Below are 21,051 nucleotides of genomic sequence, written 5' to 3'. Positions count from 1 at the left end.
TGCCGGTCTGGTGGGTAGGATGTTGATGCCGGTCTGGTGGGTAGGATGTTGTTTTCTTCTGTGTATGTCATGCGGCAGATCTCAAACACACACAACACGCTACGGAGGAGGGAGGCTAGGAGATTACTGTCTATAGTGTAGTGGTAGTTTCCTCTGTGTTGTCTTTGCGTCCCTTTGACCTCCAAGGCAATGCTTTGTCAATCCCCCAGCATCACTCCTTGCTCATTTTCTCACCACAAGCAGCTATGGGTTGTTTCCACACAGGAAAAATCACCACAGCAATTCCATGCTGAATCGACTCAGAAAAATCACACAGTATAAAGGTGACATGCCCAGATATAGGGAAACAGAATACACTACTCTTTGGGGGGGGGGGTCTGGAGGATGGTTGAAGTAGTACAAGGTGTGGCATCTCAGGAACAGGGTACACCAGAGTAAACCTAGGGGGAAATCCCAGGGGTGAAAAGTGTGAAGGCATATGCATACAAGGACTGCAGACAGGAAGGCCTGGCTTCTCACAATAACTACATTTCAAGATGATCAGCCATTTAGAATTGTACATTTGGGATGATTATTATGTGGATTCATTTTCGTGAAGATTGGATGATTCCCAAGATATTGGCCATGGGACCAGTATGACACACACACACACACACACACACACACACACACAGACACAGAGAGAGACACACACACAGACACAGAGACACACACACACACACACACACACACACACACACACACACACACACACCCATGCTTGCATATTTGAAATGGGCAACCTTTAGTCTGAATGGTGTGAGATTATACACATTTTGTGCAAACAAGGGTGTGTGTGAGCGTTTGAAATCTCAAAAGGATCAATTTTGGTCTGGTTATACCAGGCTAGAGAAATGCACCTCTGCAGGGCACTTAAAAATGTCATGTTTCGTAGTAGTTTGTAGCCTAGCGAACCTGGGAAACACCTGCACAACATCTGTAAAATAGTACTATGGACATGCACCAAATAATTGTGGGTGCGAATGTTGAATATAATTTTTTTGAGCACCGAAGACCTATTTTGACCCAGGAAAAACCCTGGATACATAACATAAACATATTTTCTTCATCAATGGCGCTCATTTACATGCACACGCCAGTGCAAAGTTTGCCCCCAGTAGAGTAATTATAATATTGGGGATATAGGCATTTTAGACCATGCCATGCCACGTCATCCCTACACAGACAGATTAGTGCATCTGGTACATTCAGGCGCTGAAGGCAATGCTGCACAAGTTTGTGGAGGACACAGGTAGAGGATTTTCACAGGATTCTCCCCATTTGAGCTCCTGCATGGTTGGTCAGTGAGAGGCCCGCTAGACCTGCTGAAGATGACATGGGAAGGTTCCAGCAGATAGAGCATTGTCCAGTATGTTATGTATGGTCTGACGGGGGCGACAGTGGTACAGGAGGTAGAGAAGTCGTTTAGTAATCAGAAGGTTGCTAGTTCGATTCCCTGTCGAAGCGTCCTTGAGCAAGACACTGAACCCCTAATTGCTCCTGATGTGCAGTGTGCCATCAGTGTAAATGTAAAATGTGTATACATTGTAAGTCGCACATATGTAAGTCGCTTTGGATAAAAGCGTCTGCTAAATGACTAAATGTAAATGTTCTGCAGAAGTGGGACAGACTGGAGAAATATCTCCAGCACGCACAGGAGATCCTTCAGGAGGCACAACGCAGCCAGAAACGACGGCAAGACCCACATTCATGCTTGAGGGAGTTCTAACCGGGGCAAAAAGTGCTACTGTTACTGTTGTAGTTCCCCTTATGACAGCAGCCATACCATGTCCCTGAGAGGCTGGTGGGTGTCCTGAAGAAGGAAATCCAAACCATGAAGGAACTTGGAGTGATAGAGCTGTCGTCCAGTGAATAGAGCAGGTCTATTCTGATTGGTTGTTAAGGGTGTGTCTGGACTGTGTCTTGAAGGGTGTGGCTGAACACCATCTCCTATTCAGATGCATATTGTATCCTCTGCATAAACACATCACCCACGCGCCTGGCAGATTAGGCTTGGTCGAAATAGTAAAAACTATTACATTATTCTGTATATTCTCTATTCTGTATTTTATATTTTCTAAACCAGTTGAACACCGCTAATCACTTCTTCTTCATTTTCTTTGAGGGCTGAAATGTATGCTGTAGTTGTGTTTTGGTGGGGGGCGGGTTTGTTGTTGTTGTTTTTTTTTTTGGACCATTTGTGAACTGTTTTGAAATTCCTTTTTCAAACTGTTTTGAAACGTTTTGCTGCGTCATCATACCTATTCAACCAGTGTTTATGATTAAATTACTAAAGCACAAAATAGTTTAGAGCACAAAGGGCCTCATTTACTAACAGGATTGCGCCCATTTCAGGCGTAAAATAGCGGGTAAAGACATAAAACCGTATTTCCAAAGGAGGCGCACCTGAGTAAAAGCGCAGATTACCGCTGCTGGGAGGGTATAAGGGAAAGTGGGTGTTCGTCGCAAAGAGATGGGAGGAGATGCGTAAAGTGCGCCTAATTGTGTATTAGTAACGAAACAAGAGGTGTTTTAGCATGACATATCAGCTGCTAAATGAAAACTATGTGCCTGCGAGAAATGTTAAAAATACGAACATCAGAAAAGTTATTTTTTTTTTATGTTTATTTTTGATATATAATTTAATATAGGCATATACAAACTGTCCCACCAGCTAGCTGTTACCCAGAATCACCGCTCATTGTATGGTTTAAACCGTATTTTCACTTTATTTTCAAGCACACCGAGTACAGTGTACACCTTCTGCGTAGGAGTAACGGGTATCTATTCAGGAAAAGTACTTGTACTCGAAGTACACTAACTAAACTACCGGTAAGTAAATTGTAGAGACAGAGCAGCATATTCATTTCACCTTCCATGTTTATTTTGACGTTATAGCCTCTCGAGCGCAAGCTACCCCCAGTGCCATGGCAACCAAACGTCTGAAAACTTCAGTTTCCCCTGTCCAGGCTACAACTCCAGTTTTCAAATGTATCCGCCTAGGGCAGCGTTTTTGAAAAGCATGGTTTTCAGTGCTGGAATACGCCGTTTTAAAGTAAGGGGTGTTGTGTATTCCTACAAGACTATTTAACGGGATGCTATGGAGCAGTTAACCTGGCTATTAAGTATTCTAGCTATCTCTAGCTTAGGGAACCATCTTAACAGTTTGCAGTTGCCTGTGTGTGATTAACTAACATGTGTGAATATGAACTTGTGAACATAAACTCGTTAATATGAAACTGCACAGGCACCCTGGGGGTAACCATAGCAACCCAGAAACTCAATGTTCGCTGAAAATTTTAATTTCCCCAAATCAGCTCACCAATAAAAGACAGTCTTGAATTCAAAGTGATCACAACTGTTAGTGTGGACGGAAGGGCTAAACGGAGAAATATTTATGAGTTTCTATATTTACCCGGTTTAGTTTGCTGTAACCTCGTGAACCAAAAGCTCTAATTCTAATTCATCATCCATTGTGGCAGGCACACGCAGGCTCTTTCTTCCCTATTTTAGCGGAGCGCTAAATAACACTAATGGGCGGTGTTAGGCGCTGATTACGACGAGGTTCTAAATACCACGGAAAAATACTGTGCAGTATATGCGGTTTGGCAAAAGCGCAGATTAAGCTGCGGTCGCAATGTTAGTAAATGAGGCCCAAAGTTCCTAATCGATCTTACCTTTTTCCTTTGCTCTTAAAGTGCACCAGATTGAGGCATTAAACTTAAAAAAAAAAAACACACATTCTTCTTCCGGGTGAACATGCTCCCAGACCCCCCTAGGGTCATAGTGAGGTCATAGTGAGGTCCACCCACCATAGTCTCACAAAATCTTTTCTGAAACACTGCCAAATGGAGATCAGAGAATCCCATAGTACCTGCTTCTTGATGAACTCGTGATGGCCAGAAATCTGTTGAAAGACCCCTGATATGTTGGAGAGGACAACCACATGTCTTTCCAGATCTGTCTTGATACGACTAACATAAGAACCCTTTTCCTGGCAATCCCTGTTCTTCAATGGGAAAGCTGAGGGTGAGGCATACAGATGTCAGTGACCTAACCAATACTCTGGACCTCCCCATCATCAGAATTTGACGGGGGTCGAATGAATGATGTAATGTTAAATCAGGTTGAGGGAGAGAATACATTTACATTTATTTGCAATTTTTAACCCTTTAATAAAGGTCCCTCATTATAAATTACTTTAATGACTTTTCACAAACTCTTCATTCTCCAGAATATTGTCAAAATGTCATCAGAGAGGGAAAAACCGCATCCTGATGAGGTGAAACCCAAGTCCCTGGTGAAGTCGGTGAGTGTGGACCATCATCAGAATTTGATGGGGGTTGAATGGATGATGTAATGTTAAATCAGGTTGAGGGAGAGAATACATTTACATTTATTTGCAATTTTTGGTCCCTCATTATACTTTAATGACTTTTCACAAACTCTTCATTCTCCAGATTATTGTCAAAATGTCATCAGAGAGGGAAAAAACGCTTCCTGATGAGGTGAAAACCAAGTCCCTGGTGAAGTCGGTAAGTTTGGACAATCATCAGAATTTTTATGCTTTTATAGAGGTTATAAAATAGGGTGATATTGAATGAGTAAACCCCAAAAGGACTGTATTACTGGTAAATGAAATAGGTGACAATCGCCACAGGTCTGTCCGGTTAGAACTAGAATGATGTCAATGTCCCAATGATGACATATGTAATGAAGTATTTATTGCACACACACACTCAAGCCTTGAATGGCAGGATGAACATGAATGACGGTGAAAGTAATCCGTGTAAAGGATTGACAGTAGAATGACGATGATGAACTGTGAATATAATTATCCCGTGTAAAGGGACTTATATTCACACCTGAATCCGTGAACTGAATGAATCAGTGATCCGTGATTTGATAGACATGAATCCTTGAATGACCATGAATGATTGAAGACCATAACCCGTGGTTTCTATGGAAATAAAATATAACAAATATACACAAATATTAACAATGAAATAAGATAGAGATGAAACAGTATATACACTATGAATATTAAGGCTATGATTAACTGCGGATATGTTCCTTTCACACCGCGCCGCGTAACGGTGGACATTCCATTTATCCCGTAATAACAGTTACTGATTGAAGTGACAGTAACAAGTGAAATACAAATTATACAGATGACACATATCACAAACACTCACATTCTCAATGACGCACGGCAAGAATGATCACGAATGTCTCTGAATTGAACTGATGAACTCCCGATGGCTGATGCTCCTCTCCAACTCCAACTACTTACTTGACCCACAAATGGCCATGAGGAGGGTCGGCCTTATATAGTGGAGAGATGACGGGGGGCCTTGAAACTGTCTTGAAACTGTTGGAGTGGCCAAATGGTCAGTGAAATTCCACTGTGCACGAGCCCCACGGAACTCTGGGATCAAATGATGGGATGACCTCTCTATGGACCCCAGGTCCCGTGAGTGGCCTGCACAGTGGGATGCACAGCTGGATGCAGCTGGTGAAGCAGCCTTTTTAACAGAGGTCCCTCATTATACTTTAATGACTTCTCACAAACTCTTCATTCTCCAGAATATTGTCAAAATGTCATCAGAGAGGGAAAAACCGCTTCCTGACGAGGTGAAAACCAAGTCCTTGGTGAAGTCGGTAAGTTTGGACAATCATCAGAATTTGACGGGGATCGAATGAATGATGACATGTTAAATCAGGTTGAGGGAGAGAACAGCCAAACTGCCTGTATTGTTCATGTCCTCTCTCTTTGCAGGACCTGGCGTACAGTACTAGTGTTGGGCCTCAGGAAGCAGTAGTGAAGAGCCTGGAGACGGAGAAGCCTTCAGTAAGCACTGACTCACCCTTTCTCTATCTTCCTTCAAATGAACACGTTCTTTCACTCGTCTTTAGAGGCACCTCTATGGAGATAAATCAGATACTTTGTCTGGCATTGAAAAAAATGGCACTGATTATTTATTTGAGAGCTCTTGTTTAAAACATTAAAATGTTTTTAACCCTTTCACTGGGCCCATACAATCCATTCAGTGTTTATGTAAGGTGCTTGTCCGTTGCATTCAGTGTTTATGTAAGTTGCATGTCCGTTGCATTCAGTGTTTATGTAAGGGGCATGTCCGTTGCATTCAGTGTTTATGTAAGGGGCATGTCCGTTGTATTAATAATTAGGCTAGCTATCCCTCAACTTTACCTGTTGTTGGTTATGTCAGTTTCTCATTCTGTTTTTTCACCCTCATCCTGCCCCCCCCTCCCTTCCCTTTAATTGTGCCAGAGTACTATTTACCATGTTACTGTAAGGAGGTACACTGCAGGCATTGCTTGAAACTTGAACCGATCTGAATTTAAATCTTTGAATCACAGCATTTAGAACTAGAATGAGAAATTTGCAATTTTTACCCTTTTATAGAGGTCCCTCATTTGACTTTGATGACTTTTCACAAACTCTTCATTCTCCAGAATCTTCTCAAAATGTCATCAGAGAGGGAAAAACCGCATCCTGATGAGGTGAAAACCAAGACCGTGGTGAAGTCGGTGAGTGTGGACATATATGTTGCAAACACACAAATGGGTTTTTGGAGCTGGTCTGTAGCAAAATGAGATCTATAGTTATATTTTTGTTATAAAGCAGATGCTTTCAGCCAAAGTGACTTATCAAATGACAATGAATACAATCAATAATTGGACATTTATCAAATATTTATAATAAAGAGGGGGATTAGTAGAAAAGGTTGTTAACATAAAAAATGAGTTCTGAAAAGTAGGATAAAAATGTCAAGGCTGTTTTTTCTGATGGGATGAAATTGGACAGCTCGTTCCTCCTCCGAGGTACCAGGCTGGACCGTACTCTCTTGGTGTGGAGAGCAGTCAGGCGTTGGTGGTCGAGTGTTAGAATAGGTGGACGTTTACAGATGTTCATCTGAGACCTCAGTATGGAAACATTTGGCAATTTAATTTTCTTAGTTTTACATTTACACATAGACACAACATGTTGGGTTTTATTGGTGTGGAGTCCCATCCTGCTGTACATTATCACTGCTCCAGCACGGACAGACTGGAGGTTTTGCAGAGTGTGGGCCACCAGCTTGTAGTCAACTGCATACTGAAATGAAAAACCCGCTCTCTGTACAGCTTGGCGGTGGCCTGGAACCCCCTGACGTTGAAGAGGTTGCCTTCTAGCCTGAAGTCCACTGCCACACCATTACTGTGCTCTATCTTCGGGCGGAGAAGCTGGGTGACGCCTACGAGGAAGGAAGATGCAGCACTTGTGCTAGCACACATCCCTGCCTTAACCCTGGACACGCAGGGAAGTGGGAAGACTCTTGTCCCTATGGTCACCTGGGCAATCATTCTATCGTGGAACTGGCGAAGGATGTTGACAAATGTATTGGGACAGCCAAACTTGATCAGGGCTTCCCTTTGAAGTTCATCCTGGACAGAGTTGAAGGCTTTGGACAGTACATCAAAATCAAGGAAAACAAATAGACAAATAGTCTAGAACAAAACTGAAAACCTCAAGGGAATAGTTTGTCTAATTAGGGTGTTTTTAATCCATGAAGGGCTGAACTAAGCCACCTGGGGCCTTCAGAATTTGTGTAAAATTCTTCAATAATGTAAATGTTTACTACTACTAATAGTAATAATAAAATTTCTGATGGTAAGCTTGATTCAATTATTTTATTTAAACACAGTCGATGTGATGTTTGATGTTTGTTAAGGCTTTTGAGTAGAGTGCTGAGCTGATAGATGTCCACCTTTGGTCCGTGATGTTGTTTGTTCCCAGGGAGGGTTCCACCTCCCTTAGTTTCCCAGCCAAGGAGGGTTGGAACACATTTCCGTTTACTCAGGTAACCCAGACGGGAGCAATTAAGCCACTTCTTGGTGGACCTTTTTAGTCACAAGAGGAGGCGCAATATCATGTCTGCCAAACACTACACTCCATATCCTGTTCCTTCCTGCTCGTAGGGATCCGGTGAAGAACATCACCAAGTGACTAGTAGACGCGTTCCTTGGCATTATTCTTAAATGGTGGGAGAGGTGCATAAGCACTGAGAAGTGTGGTGAAACACGTCTTGGCCAGGGGGATATGTCCTTCACTAATGTCAACAGGTGTCTCAGTGAGCTTTGGCAGAGTTGTGTTCTTGATGGCCAGTTGCACACCGTTGAGATGTTGTCCACCTGTGAAGGAACCTTTCTAGAAGAAGGTGTAGCCCATCCTTTACTCTGTCAAACAGCCTTTGTCCAGGAGCCTGGTCTCACTAACAGTGGCAATGGCCATATTGTATGGACCCAGCTCTGCAGCAACCAGGGCTGTCCTTCAATGGGGTCTATCAGAACCACCGTACTAGACCAGGGCTGTCCTTCAATGGGGTCTATCAGAACCACCGTACTAGACCAGGGCTGTCCTTCAATGGGGTCTATCAGAACCACTGTACGAATCCAGGAGAGTCCTTCAATGGGGTCTATCAGAACCACTGTACGAGTCCAGGAGAGTCCTTCAATGGGGTCTATCAGAACCACCGTACGAGTCCAGGAGAGTCCTTCAATGGGGTCTATCAGAACCACCGTACGAGTCCAGGAGAGTCCTTCAATGGGGTCTATCAGAACCACCGTACGAGTCCAGGAGAGTCCTCGTAATCAAGGTTGCCAGTTTCTGTTGTGTTGTACAGTTTCATGTTGACCGCGGGCTGGAATGGCCTGACAGCTGGGGTAATCTGCCCAGGCGTGAAGTGAGTGAAGTGGTCATTTTCTTGAACTTGAAAAGATCTGAATCTTTGAATAGTCCAACTTTAGAACTAAAATGACTTTTATGAGTTTCTTATTTGCAATATGTATAATTTTATGTATCATTTCATGTATCATCATGTTTTTATCACTTTTCATGAACTCGTTACCCTCCAGAACTGTAAGTCATTACAGAAGGACAGAGCCTTCTGACGAGGTGAAAACCAAGACCTTCCCGAAGCCGGTGTGGACATATACTATATGCCAAACAAACAAATGGCTTTCTTATATTTAGTTTAGTCTTTTCTTAACTGAGAAAATTTAATTTGCAGATGCTCTGCAGAGGTATATACTGTCAAAACTGCCGTTTTTTAGCAGATGCTTTCATCCAAAATGACTTATCAAATGCCAATGAATATGATCAATAATTGAAAATATATTCAATATTTTTTGTTTTAGTTTAAGTTTAGCTTAGTTGAAAAGGGTACCACAAATGCGAAGGATAATAAGCAGAGGAATCACATGTGACATCTAATCGAAGACCAAACACTGCTGCCTTCAGGATCATGGTGTAAATCAAAAGGAGGCGGGGACCAAGCATCACACCCTGAAGGACTCCAGTAGGCAAGATAAAGCTGTGCGGAAAGGAGAATGTGGTGATTCAATGTGCCAAAGGCTTCTGACGGGTCTAGTGAGATAAGAACAGATCACTAAGCAGAAGTTCCTACTACCCTCAGAGCTTATATTACAGATAACAAAGCAGTTTTATATTACAGATAATAAAGCAGTTTAATAGAATGACAACTCTTAAAACCAGACTGTTAGGATCGAGCAGGTTATTCCAAGAGAAGAATTTAGAAACTTGATTAAGAACAAACCGTTTCACTAATGACATTTTAACATCTTAATCTGAATTCACAATATTGGGTCTGTATGTGTGTGTGTTTTGCATGTGAATGTGCACACAAGTTGATGTTTGTATGCATATGTGTATATACGTGCTGACCTATAGGTCCTGTTTCCAGGCTGACAGTCTTCCTAATATCCCTGGGACTACCAGTGAACTTCTTATGGACGCTGTGGACACGTCCACCTCAACACCAGCTGCACCCCCTCCCTGCACCAGTCCAGACTCTCCAGATTGTAGCAAAGGTTTGCTCTTCCTCATATACATGTCAGGAGACACAACTACAGGATGTACTTATAAATAAAGGACATTAACATATTATTCAAGAAAACACCTTGATGTAAACCCCAAGTCTGACAGATCATTGACTACACAAACGCATACAAAAAACAAAACACATTTTTTTGTTATATAAACTATTTAAATATTTATGGTTGGCTGTTCAAACATGTGTTATCACTATTTTCTGAGTTGCAAAAGATACATACATACCAGTAAATATTGTACCTCTTAGTATTTTTATTGTGAACACTGGTGTCTGGAAGTGAATTGGGGGTGGGTGCATTCCAGTGAAAAAACATGATCTTTACTTTTAGTTTAAAATATTGACTGATTTGTGCTTTTGCCACTTGTTATGGGTACTTTACTTTCATTTATACCACAGCATTATTATTATTATTATTATTATTATTATTATTATTTCATTTATACCACAGCAGCTTCACAACTCAAATTGAAAGTGCTGTGTTATAGAAGTGCTATACAACCAAGACGCTGTTCTCTTTCTCTTCTCTCACAGATCCTACCATATGTCCCATCCTGCCAGGGCTGGAGACCATCATTGAGATTTCTAAAGGTCGCTCCGGACTTGGTCTCAGCATCGTTGGTGGCAAAGACACCCAGCTGGTACAGCCATCACAGAACCTAACAATGGCATCATCACAGTATCCCATTGCCATCCATCACAGAACCTAACAATGTCATCACAGTATCCCATAGCCATCCAAGAACACATCCTGCATCACAAACCCTCCAGCAATCGAACAGATGAGCATTTCCACACTTTGAAATGGTCCTAAAGTCTACCGGTAAATACATTACAACATGACCTCCTTGGTCATAAGAATCTCTTTCCAACCCAATGTTAACTTTGTTGTCCTTCCCTCGCCCCTTAAAACATCAGCTCTGCATCATTTCTATTCACATGCTTGTCCTGGCCCAGCCTTCTGTATCCACCGTTTTAGTGTGATTTAAGGATGTAGAAATGCATGTAGAAATGTACTCCACTCAACCAAGGACGTCCATTCTTTATGTCAGTATCTATTTTGTGAATTAAGTAGACATTTCTACTCAAAAACAAGTTGAGGGTTTTAAACTTCTAATTTCCATAGGCCAGACATACCATTGCTCCATGGTGCCAATCTATTACATTTTTACCATTACGTTGGGAAATCTATGACATTTATATGTAAAAATGTATGACATATACGGTATATGTCTAGGTTCTCTGACCATCAGTGAAGAGGTCCAAACAAAAACAAAAAGGAAGTAAACCTGATCATGCCCAAATTAGACACGACACTGATGTGATCTTGTTTAGTCATTCGATCTCACCTGCGTCACCTGTTGTGGTTTGTTGTCTTCAACCCATGAAACCTCATTTGTGTGTATTGCCATGTCTGGCTATAGTGTTTGTTTGCATTTTTGAAGATCTTGTACTATCTATACTCAGCTTACTTAGTTAAAATCCTTGATTCTTCTTTTGTTGTCCTGCCTGTAACTGATTGACTCTGCATCTGGGATTCATTAGGAACCATTACCTATCAGTCTTGGCTGCTCATTTTAGCCACTTGGGGAAACCCAGAGACTGCAGTGACACACATACAGACACACTGACTCCTTTTCTCTGTCTCTTCTGTCTCCTGTTGTTCATCTCAGGATGCTATAGTGATTCATGAGGTTTATGAGGAAGGAGCTGCAGCAAGGGACGGCCGTCTGTGGGCCGGAGACCAGATCCTGCAGGTGAGACTGACACGTATATGACTTTACATAAGAAATATAACAAAATGAAATAAAAAAGAAAAAGAAGTGCAGAAATGTAACTGCTGTAATTGCAAGTTACGCACTAGTCGAAGTGCCAGTTAGGAGACCAGATCATGCAGGTGAGACTGACACGTCTAGGACACCTCTCTGGCTAGGTTTGCACACATTTCCAATGATTTGCCTGTTCCCTGTACACCTAAAAGAAGAAGTGACAGCTGCAGCTCCATTTAGACCTGAAGTCCAAAACTGACCCTTGATGGAAGAGATCTGCATTTCTTATTCCTCAAACTAGCTAATGGTCTTGGATCCATCGCACACTCCCTCCTCTGGACAGCCTTTGATTACTTCCAAGTGCCAACAACGACTTCCATGTTCTGTCTCACAACAACAGAGTACACTACAACATGACACCTTTGAAAGTAGGAATAATGTAGGAATAATAATAGTGGCCTCTGACAGTGTATGAAATCCCCATCACTAAAGTTGAGAAGCTGGAGGGAACCATCAGCTCCTACATAAAGAGGTGGCTTGGACCTCTGGATTAATAAAGTATCCATCTAACCATCAGCTCCTACATAAAGAGGTGGCTTGGACTTCCCTACTGCCTCAGCAGTATCAACCTGAATGGGAATGGTGCTCTGGAACTGCCTTTCTCTAGCCCAGGGGTTTTCAACAAGGGGTCCGAGGCCCTCTGTTGGGCCGCGACGGCATTGCAGGGGGTCCGCAACATGAGCCTATGTTGATCAGTTCACCATTGATCTGGAACTGCCTTTCTCTAGCCTCGCTGAAGAATACAAGTGCATCAAGGTGTGAGGCTGGATATGACTCTGGCTGAGTCCCAAGATGCTGGGATACAAGCAACGGACCCCAGGCTGATAACTGGGAGGAAGTGGACCCCTGGGTCTGAGGCTGTCGAGGAAGCAAGATCAGCTCTCGGACACGGAGACATGGTGTGTTAGGTGCAGCATGGGAGAGGTGGGTTTGTTTGTCCCACTTGACACTACGCAGCATCAGCCCAGCGTTACTGAAGTCTGATAGCAAGAGGAGGCCATGCGAGGTGCAAGGACAGTCTCTCAGGCCAAACAGGGCCAAGGGACAATATGGGAAAACCTTGAGCACCGTAAACTCACCTGGAAGGAGCTGTGGGAAATGGAAGGAGGCAGAATTATCTTAATCATCATCAGAGCCACCTACGATGTGCTTCCCATTCCCAATAACTTAAACCAGTGCGCTGGAGAAGATCCATCATGTCCAGTCTGCAAAGAACCGGCAACTCTAAGACACATCCTTACTGTAAAACCAGTCTTTCCCGAGGCCACTATACCTGGACACAATCAGGTTCTCCGGCAGCTGGCAAGTATCCTGGAGCAAATCAGAACTGCTACCAATGCCTTCCCTTCCCAAACAACTGGCTTCTACACCACCGCCTTCGCACCAGCAGGACAACTCCAAGTTTCCAACTTCAAGGAGGGAATCAAGCCTGCTGGACATGCCCATGACTGGAACATTATCATGGATCTAGACCAGAGGCTCATCTTTCCCATAGAAAATCTCAGGCCAGACCTGATCCTGTGGTCTACATCACAGAGATCCCTGTCTATTGTGGAACTAACTGTGCCTTGGGGGGTTGCAGTGGGTGAAGCGTATGAACAGAAAAAGGTAGAAATACGCACACACAGCAGCTGAAGGTGTGTCGCGGGCTGGAGAGCATGATGGGCTGCAGAGGTTTTGTAGCCAAATCAACCTCAGGACTCCTGAAAGAGATGGGAACTCGAGGGCGGGCTCTACGGTAAGCCAACAGGTTATTGTCTGGGGCAGCCGAGGGGAGCAGCAACTGACTTTGGCTGAAGAGAAAGAACCGGATCTGAGCCATAAGGTGACCACTAACTGGAAGGCATCGGGGAGCACACCTTGGAGGCCAGACGTCGCTGTTCAGTCCTCTGGAGGTGTCATCGGGGAGCACACCTTGGAGGCCAGACGTCGCTGTTCAGTCCTCTGGAGGTGTCATCGGGGAGCACACCTTGGAGGCCAGACGTCGCTGTTCAGTCCTCTGGAGGTGTCATGGGCTCATCAACGAAACACCAAACAGGCAGGGTGCCCATCTGACCATCCAAATGAAGTGATTACCCCTACCACCACTCATGAAATCAAGCCAGTATTGATTGATTATTGGAAGGGATAGTTACAACAAGTCCAATGAACTCAACTTGAAACAGCCCATATTCGCCCACAATTTCAGATGAAAAATAGGTTATGCAGATGAGAGTAAACAAACAAGATCAAAATCGGCAATGAATAATAATAGAAGTACTTGTTTTGCTAATCCTATTTGGAGTCAACAGCATTCTGGGTAATGACAATTTTTTTTAATTAAATCTCAATTCTAATCTTCCGGTCACCTGAGGCTGAAAGAGTGTACTGCTCGGTCCAAGCCACTTTGTTTGTTTCCCATTTACAAAGCCAGGACTAAGTATACTTTCCCTATGTGCACTGTGTTAAATCGAATGGCCACAACCAGTCTCACTGCTTTTATCCAAAGCGACCTACAGGGGTGTCCTGCAGTTGGGAATTGAGCCTGTTGGGGGGGCAGCGATGCTAACAACTGGACCACCAACACCTGACACCTGGACCACCAACACACACCCAAAGGGCTACATTTGAATGTCATTCAATTTGAGACCATTTTATAGATGTTAATAGTAGGTCTATGAGTGACTGTACATAAATATAACAAGGTCTGATCTGCGGTGACAACTCTCTGCTTTGAATGTGTGCGAAAATAGAGACAATAAAACCTGTAAGTACACTCACCTGTGTATCAGTATCAAATATAGGAATGGTGGTGTTCATTTGAATGGACCAGTCTTTTAAACAATTAAATTAAAAGGGAATTAATGTTACAAAATTAAAATACACATTAATGAACTATGCTATAGACAGGAAATCTTCCAACTAGCTTGGAGAACCTAACCATGAGGTCTTAGACATTTGCACCGTGGCTTTTGGGGAAACGGAAACACATTGACAGTGCGAAGAGAAACCCTGCGAAACTTCTGATGATTGCAAGCTGCTACATTTTATATACTGACTTTCTGCATAATCAACAAAAGACCACTATGGATTCTGAAACCACTTTTCTCACCAAGTCACCACATCGCCTTTGCTTCATTTCAAGCCTCTTTCACAGATGAGCCCCGTTAATTAACACGGGAGAGCCTCTTTCACAGACGAGCCCCGTTAATTAACCATTTTTTTTTTCATTCCCACTCAGTCTTCCTTAAGGACAGAGTAATCTGTGTCATGTATTCCCATGACTGTATGTAACGGAATGCTTAATGGCTCCTCATCGCATTGCACCCTACCAGTCAATTACACGGTCTCTCATGAGGACATTTGAGAAGTCCCCCGAACAATTCATTTGGGTGGGGTCTGACTCGTATATGTTATAATTGTTATTTAAAGTTAAAGTATGGCCAGGGAGATTATAAGGAAGGAGACAAATCACTGACTGGAAAATGAATGGGAGAGGCAGTAATGCTTAAGACGGCAGATTTGACCTGCTTTATAAGGAGCCATTCTTGTTGTTGGAAAAGGCACATTTTACCTGCTTTATGAGGAGCCATTCATGTTGTTGGAAAAGGCTAATTTTATTTGTTTGTCTCCGCTAAACATTTCCATCGTCACTACAGCAATAAACGCGCCACTAGATGTGGTGCATGCGCAGTGAGCAAGTCAACATGAAAACTGAATACTTTTCTAGTGTTCTGTGAGCGGTTGGAGGTCAAATTTAAACGCAGATTCATGTGATGTACTTTTTAATGTCTGTTTGACCATGTGGAGTTATGGGTCTCTCCCCATTTAGATAGGAGCCTGACCTTGTTTGCACAGAACAGCTGCCAAGATAGCTGCAGACGTGTGTGACTTGCATATGAGTACTTGGTTTGGCTTACACCCTTTTTCCATCTCTAGACTATGCCCTGCCTTCACTCAGTACAGAGCAGAGGTCAATGCTTATGTTACGTCCCGCATCGACTACTGCAATGTCATCCTATCTGGCATCCCTATGAAAGTCCTTCACCAGCTCCAAATGACTCTGACCTCTGCAGCAAGGATCAATACTTACATGCTCCAGCTCAAGTAGTCCTACAGCCCCTCTGCTCACCCAGCTCCACTGGCTTGCTGTGTCCTACTGAACTGAATTGAATTGAATTGAATTGAATTGAATTGAATTGAATTCTACCCCTTACATAGACATGCTCTTCCTTACCTTGTGGAGATCTAGACCCCTGCTCACACACCACTCTCCCTACCCAACCACAACCTCAGCAACCTTTTTCTTCTTGTTTGTGAATTGTACTTGTATTTTTTTTTTGTATATGCGAAGTGACCAAGGGTGTATTGAAAGGCGTGTTAAAATAAAATGTATTATTTTTTCATTGTTATTATTATTATTATTATTATTATTATTTTATTATTTGTGGCATACCAGTGGAGGTTGCATAACACAAATGCACATGGGTCATGTGGATAGGTTGCAGACCTTACGGGCATACCACAACCAAATGTAATTGTTCATATTGCTGTAGAATTAGTTCTCAGAAAGAAATACTTAAATACCTAGTAACCTTCCATTAAAACCTGGTCACCTTGGTAACACCAGCTCTCGCTTCATTTTCAGGTGAATGGAGTGGACTTGCGTGGCGCGACACATGAGGACGCCATTTCGGCTCTGCGGCAGACACCAGCCACAGTGCAGCTGGCAGTTCTGCGAGACGAGGCGAGGCAGCGGGATGAGGAGAGCCTGGACGTGTTCACTGTAGAGCTGCAGAAGAAAGCTGGACGCGGCCTTGGCCTCAGCATCGTGGGCAAGAGGTGCAGGTTTATAACAGCACAAGAGGTGCAGGTTTATAACAGGTTTATAACAGCACAAGAGGTGCAGGTTTATAACAGGTTTATAACAGCACAAGAGGAAAGGTTCTTAAGCCCCACTGACCGGAGAGCCCGGCCATGTTTTCAATCCCCTCATGTATGGTGCCCTGGGCACTCATTTTGTATGGATTAGTTTTGTTAGGTTTTCAGACAGTTTGTACTCACTACAGGTACTCACTACATTGAATGCATTTTACATTTCCTAATCCTCTTTAACTCTTTTTGGATTCTTCACTTCGTTTGGTTGGAGTAAACAAAGCCTTACACTCTTTGGCTTTTGCATAAGTTCAGTAGCATTTCTAGTCAACGTGAATTTGAATACACTAAGCCAATGCTTAATCCTTCACACTTTATGAACACCTTTTGAGGGCAGGTTGCATCCTATTTTCTCTGTAACACGACATTGGATAACCTGTGTATGATTTTCTAGAATCGTTTTGGAATTTGTTCATCGGTTCCAGAAAAGTGTCCATTATATACTGTCTATTATGCAGTATTACCCAATTATGAAACGGTATGAAGCCTGTTGGAGCAGTATTGTGTTGATGGACTGTATCTCTCCAGGCTAACTTAATAGTTTAATTAAGTTAGCTATTAATAACTTCAATTCTCAGTCAATGTAAGTCTTTTCGGACAAAAACGTGTGCGTTATACTCAATCAGGACTCAATCGCACGACTCAGCACAGGGGTAGATTCAGAAGAATAAACGTTTACTAGCAGGGTTCGGTACACAGGTAGGCAGTCCAAAAATAGGCAAACAAATCCACACAGGGAATAGGCAGGAGAATAGTAGTAGGGCAGGCAGAGGTCAGAAGCACGAGTAATCACTTGAACAAGGCAGAAGCGCTAAACGCTAGGAATACACGAGGAGCAGTGGAAACACAAGGAACATACCATCAAACACAAACTTTACGAAGACACAACGAGGAACAAGAAAACAAGGACTATATATACACACAGGCAACAGATAACGAGGGACAGGTGAGAACAATCAAGGCGGGGCAGACAAGGACACAGGTGGACTAAACAAGGGGAATTAACAGGACACAGGTGAAACCAATGACACACACAACCCGGGAGATTGGGAACAGGTGAGGGGTGGAGACACGGACAACAACAAGAGGGCACATGGCATAGACAAACAAACATAGGGAAAGCACATGGCGGGAACAAGGAAGCACGAGGACTAGACATGGGAACAAACATGTGACCACACAAGGGAGACAAACACAGAAATTAGACACGGACAGAACACAGACCTTACAGTACCCCCCCTCTAAGGGCCGGATTCCAGACGGCCCTAAACACAAACAGATCAAATCCACCTAGGGTGGGTGGAGGGGGTCCAGAGCAAGGCAGGCGGGCAGACCGGACCAGACAGCCCAAAAACACACAAACAGATCAAATCCACCTAGGGTGGGTGGAGGGGGTCCAGAGCAAGGCAGGCGGGCAGACCGGACCAGACAGCCCAAAAACACACAAACAGATCAAATCCACCTAGGGTGGGTGGAGGGGGTCCAGAGCAAGGCAGGCGGGCAGACCGGACCAGACAGCCCAAAAACACACAAACAAACAGATCAAATCCACCTAGGGTGGGTGGAGGGGGTCCAGAGCAAGGCAGGCGGGCAGACCGGGCCAGACAGAAGGCTGGAAAGAAGGGTCTGGTGGCTGACCGGGTGGACGGCCAAGCAAGGGCAGAATGTCTGGTGGCTGGCCGTGTGGGTGGCCAAACAGGGGCAGAGTCTTTGGTGGCCGACCGGGTGGATGGCCAAACAGAGGCAGAGTCTTTGACGACCGACCGGGTGGATGGCCAAACAGGGGCAGAGTCTTTGGCGACCGGTCGGGTGGGTGGCCAAACAGGGGCAGAGTCTTTGGCGACCGGCCAAACAGACCAACAATAAACACAACAACAACCCTAACAAAAAATAGATGCCAGCGATATCGATTGGTGTTTGGGGTTGCAGGGCCAGTGGCTGGGGTAGACGTGGCACCTGGACTCGCTGGTTCATTAGGGCTGGCGGCACCGAACCCTGGGTCTGCTGCAGCTGGGACAGGGAACCCAGGAACACTGGAGACAGGATCCGGAGCGCCTGGGGCCGGCGCATGGACGCCTGGAACCGGCGCAAGGACACCTTGGACAGGAACGCCGGAGACGCTCGGGACCGGGACGCCTGAGGCGCTCGGGACAGGGGAGCCTGGGACGCTCGGGACCGGGGCGCCTGAGACGCTCGGGACAGGGGAGCCTGGGACGCTCGGGACAGGGGAGCCTGGGACGCTCGGGACAGGGGAGCCTGGGACGCTCGGGACAGGGGAGCCTGGGACGCTCGGGACAGGGGCGCCTGGGACGCTCGGGACAGGGGCGCTCGGGACAGGGGCGCCTGGGACGCTCGGGACAGGGGCGCCTGGGGCGCTCGGGACAGGGGCGCCTGGGGCGCTCGGGACAGGGGCGCCTGGGGCGCTCGGGACAGGGGCGCTCGGGACAGCAGAGCCCTCAGCAGCGACGCCATCAGAAGGTGCTGCTGGACCGGTCTCGGCAGAGGGTGCTGCTGGGCCTGCATCGGAAACGGATGCTGGAGGATCTTGGTTGGCAGCTGTGGCAGCAGGGTCCGGGTCAGCTGCGGGGTGTGGGTCGGCAGCGGTGGCTGCGGGGTCCGGGTCGGCAGCGGTGGCTGCGGGGTCCGGGTCGGCAGCGCTGGCTGTAGGGTATGCACAAGCTGGGTGAGCGTCGGCTGGGTCTGCTGGGTCAGCGACGGCTCGGTCTGCAGGGTCAGCGACGGCTCGGTCTGCAGGGAGAGCGGCGGCTGGTTCTGCTGTGGCGTAGGCCTCAGTGGCGTCACCATCAGTAATTTCATCAGAGGCTGCTTCAAGGACAGCAGCGACAGAGGCTGCTTCGGGGTTGCTAGCAACAGAGGCTACGTCGGGGGCAGCAGTGGGTGCTTCGGGAGCGGTAGCGATGGAGGCTACGTCAGTGGCATCAGAGGCTGCTTCTGGGGTGGTAGCGACAGAGGCTACGTCGGGGGCGGTAGCGTCAGAGGCTGCTTCTGGGGCGGCAGCGTCAGAGGCTACGTCGGGGGCAGCAGTGGGTGCTTCGAGAGCGGTAGCGACGGAGGCTACGTCAGTGGCATCAAAGACTGCTTCTGGGGTGGTAGCGACAGAGGCTACGTCGGGGGCGGCAGCGTCAGAGGCTGCTTCGGGGGTGGCAGCATCAGAAGCTGCTTCGGGAGAGGCAGAGGCTGCTTTGGGAGTGGTAGCGACGGAGGCTACATCTGGGGCAGCAGAGACGACCTTGGAGGCGGCAGCGTCAGAGGCTGCTTCTGGGGCGGTAGCAACGGAGGCTACTTCAGGGGCGGCAGCGTCAGAGGCTGCTTCTGGGGCGGTAGCAACGGAGGCTACTTCAGGGGCGGCAGCGTCAGAGGCTGCTTCTGGGGCGGCAGCATCAGAAGCTGCTTCGGGAGAGGCAGAGGCTGCTTTGGGAGTGGTAGCGACGGAGGCTACATCTGGGGCAGCAGAGACGACCTTGGAGGCGGCAGCGTCAGAGGCTGCTTCTGGGGCGGTAGCAACGGAGGCTACTTCAGGGGCGGCAGCGTCAGAGGCTGCTTCTGGGGCGGTAGCAACGGAGGCTACTTCAGGGGCGGCAGCGTCAGAGGCTGCTTCTGGGGCGGCAGCGTCAGAGGCTGCTTCGGGGGAGGCAGAGGCTGCTTTGGGAGTGGTAGCGACGGAGGCTACATCTGGGGCAGCAGCGACGACCTCGGAGGCGGCAGCGTCAGAGGCTGCTTCTGGGGCGGTAGCAACGGAGGCTACTTCAGGGGCGGCAGCGTCAGAGGCTGCTTCTGGGGCGGCAGCGTCAGGCTGCTTCGGGGGAGGCAGAGGCTGCTTTGGGAGTGGTAGCGACGGAGGCTACCTCTGGGGCAGCAGAGACGACCTCGGAGGCGGCAGCATCAGAGGCTGCTTCGAGGGTGGCAGAGGCTGCATCGATGGCAGCAGAAGCTGCATCGAGCAAGGCAGCGCCAGAGGCTTCTTTGGGTGTGACAGAAAATCTTTCCAATGCTGCAAAGGCAGCTTCGAGGGCGGCGGAGATTGCTTCAAGGGTGGAAGCTCCAAAGGCTGCGTTGACAGCGTCAGAGACCGCTTTGATGGTGGCCTTGGTAGAGGCTGCTTCGAGGTTGACAGCGTCAGAAGCTCTTCCTAGGGCGACTGCGGCTGTCCTGACGGCGGGAGGCAGGAGACGGGGAGTCGGAGCTGAAGCCAGAGCAGTATTGGCGAGTGAAGCTGAAACCCTGGAGCCGGAATCCAGGCGGCATGGAACCGGAGCTGGAGAGGGAGGTGCAGCGAGGGAATCCCAACGATCCAGGAGCTGCTCGAATTGTCCCAACAGCAGGTTCAGGGACTT

At 46.3% G+C, this 21,051-nt stretch overlaps 1 protein-coding gene across 1 annotated transcript in view; it reads left to right on the top strand.

Annotated features, from left to right (window-relative positions):
• Window positions 1–3,622: 3,622 nt before the first annotated feature.
• LOC116217922 (inaD-like protein) overlaps window positions 3,623–21,051 on the top strand; it is a 40,814-nt gene continuing 23,385 nt past the window's right edge. The window contains exons 1-9 of the mRNA XM_031574808.2: window positions 3,623–4,348; window positions 4,500–4,574; window positions 5,626–5,700; window positions 5,819–5,890; window positions 6,517–6,591; window positions 9,807–9,933; window positions 10,488–10,594; window positions 11,627–11,710; window positions 16,410–16,603. Coding sequence (XP_031430668.1) covers window positions 4,244–4,348; window positions 4,500–4,574; window positions 5,626–5,700; window positions 5,819–5,890; window positions 6,517–6,591; window positions 9,807–9,933; window positions 10,488–10,594; window positions 11,627–11,710; window positions 16,410–16,603 — 914 coding nt within the window. The 5' untranslated portion in view covers window positions 3,623–4,243. The remainder of the gene's footprint in view (window positions 4,349–4,499; window positions 4,575–5,625; window positions 5,701–5,818; window positions 5,891–6,516; window positions 6,592–9,806; window positions 9,934–10,487; window positions 10,595–11,626; window positions 11,711–16,409; window positions 16,604–21,051) is intronic.

This window comes from Clupea harengus, chromosome 10 (assembly GCF_900700415.2).
Source record: "Clupea harengus chromosome 10, Ch_v2.0.2, whole genome shotgun sequence".
In the NCBI taxonomy this organism is placed as follows: Eukaryota; Metazoa; Chordata; class Actinopteri; order Clupeiformes; family Clupeidae; genus Clupea; species Clupea harengus.
Note: the sequence above shows the minus strand (reverse complement) of the source record. Positions and strands in the feature narration are given on the sequence as shown.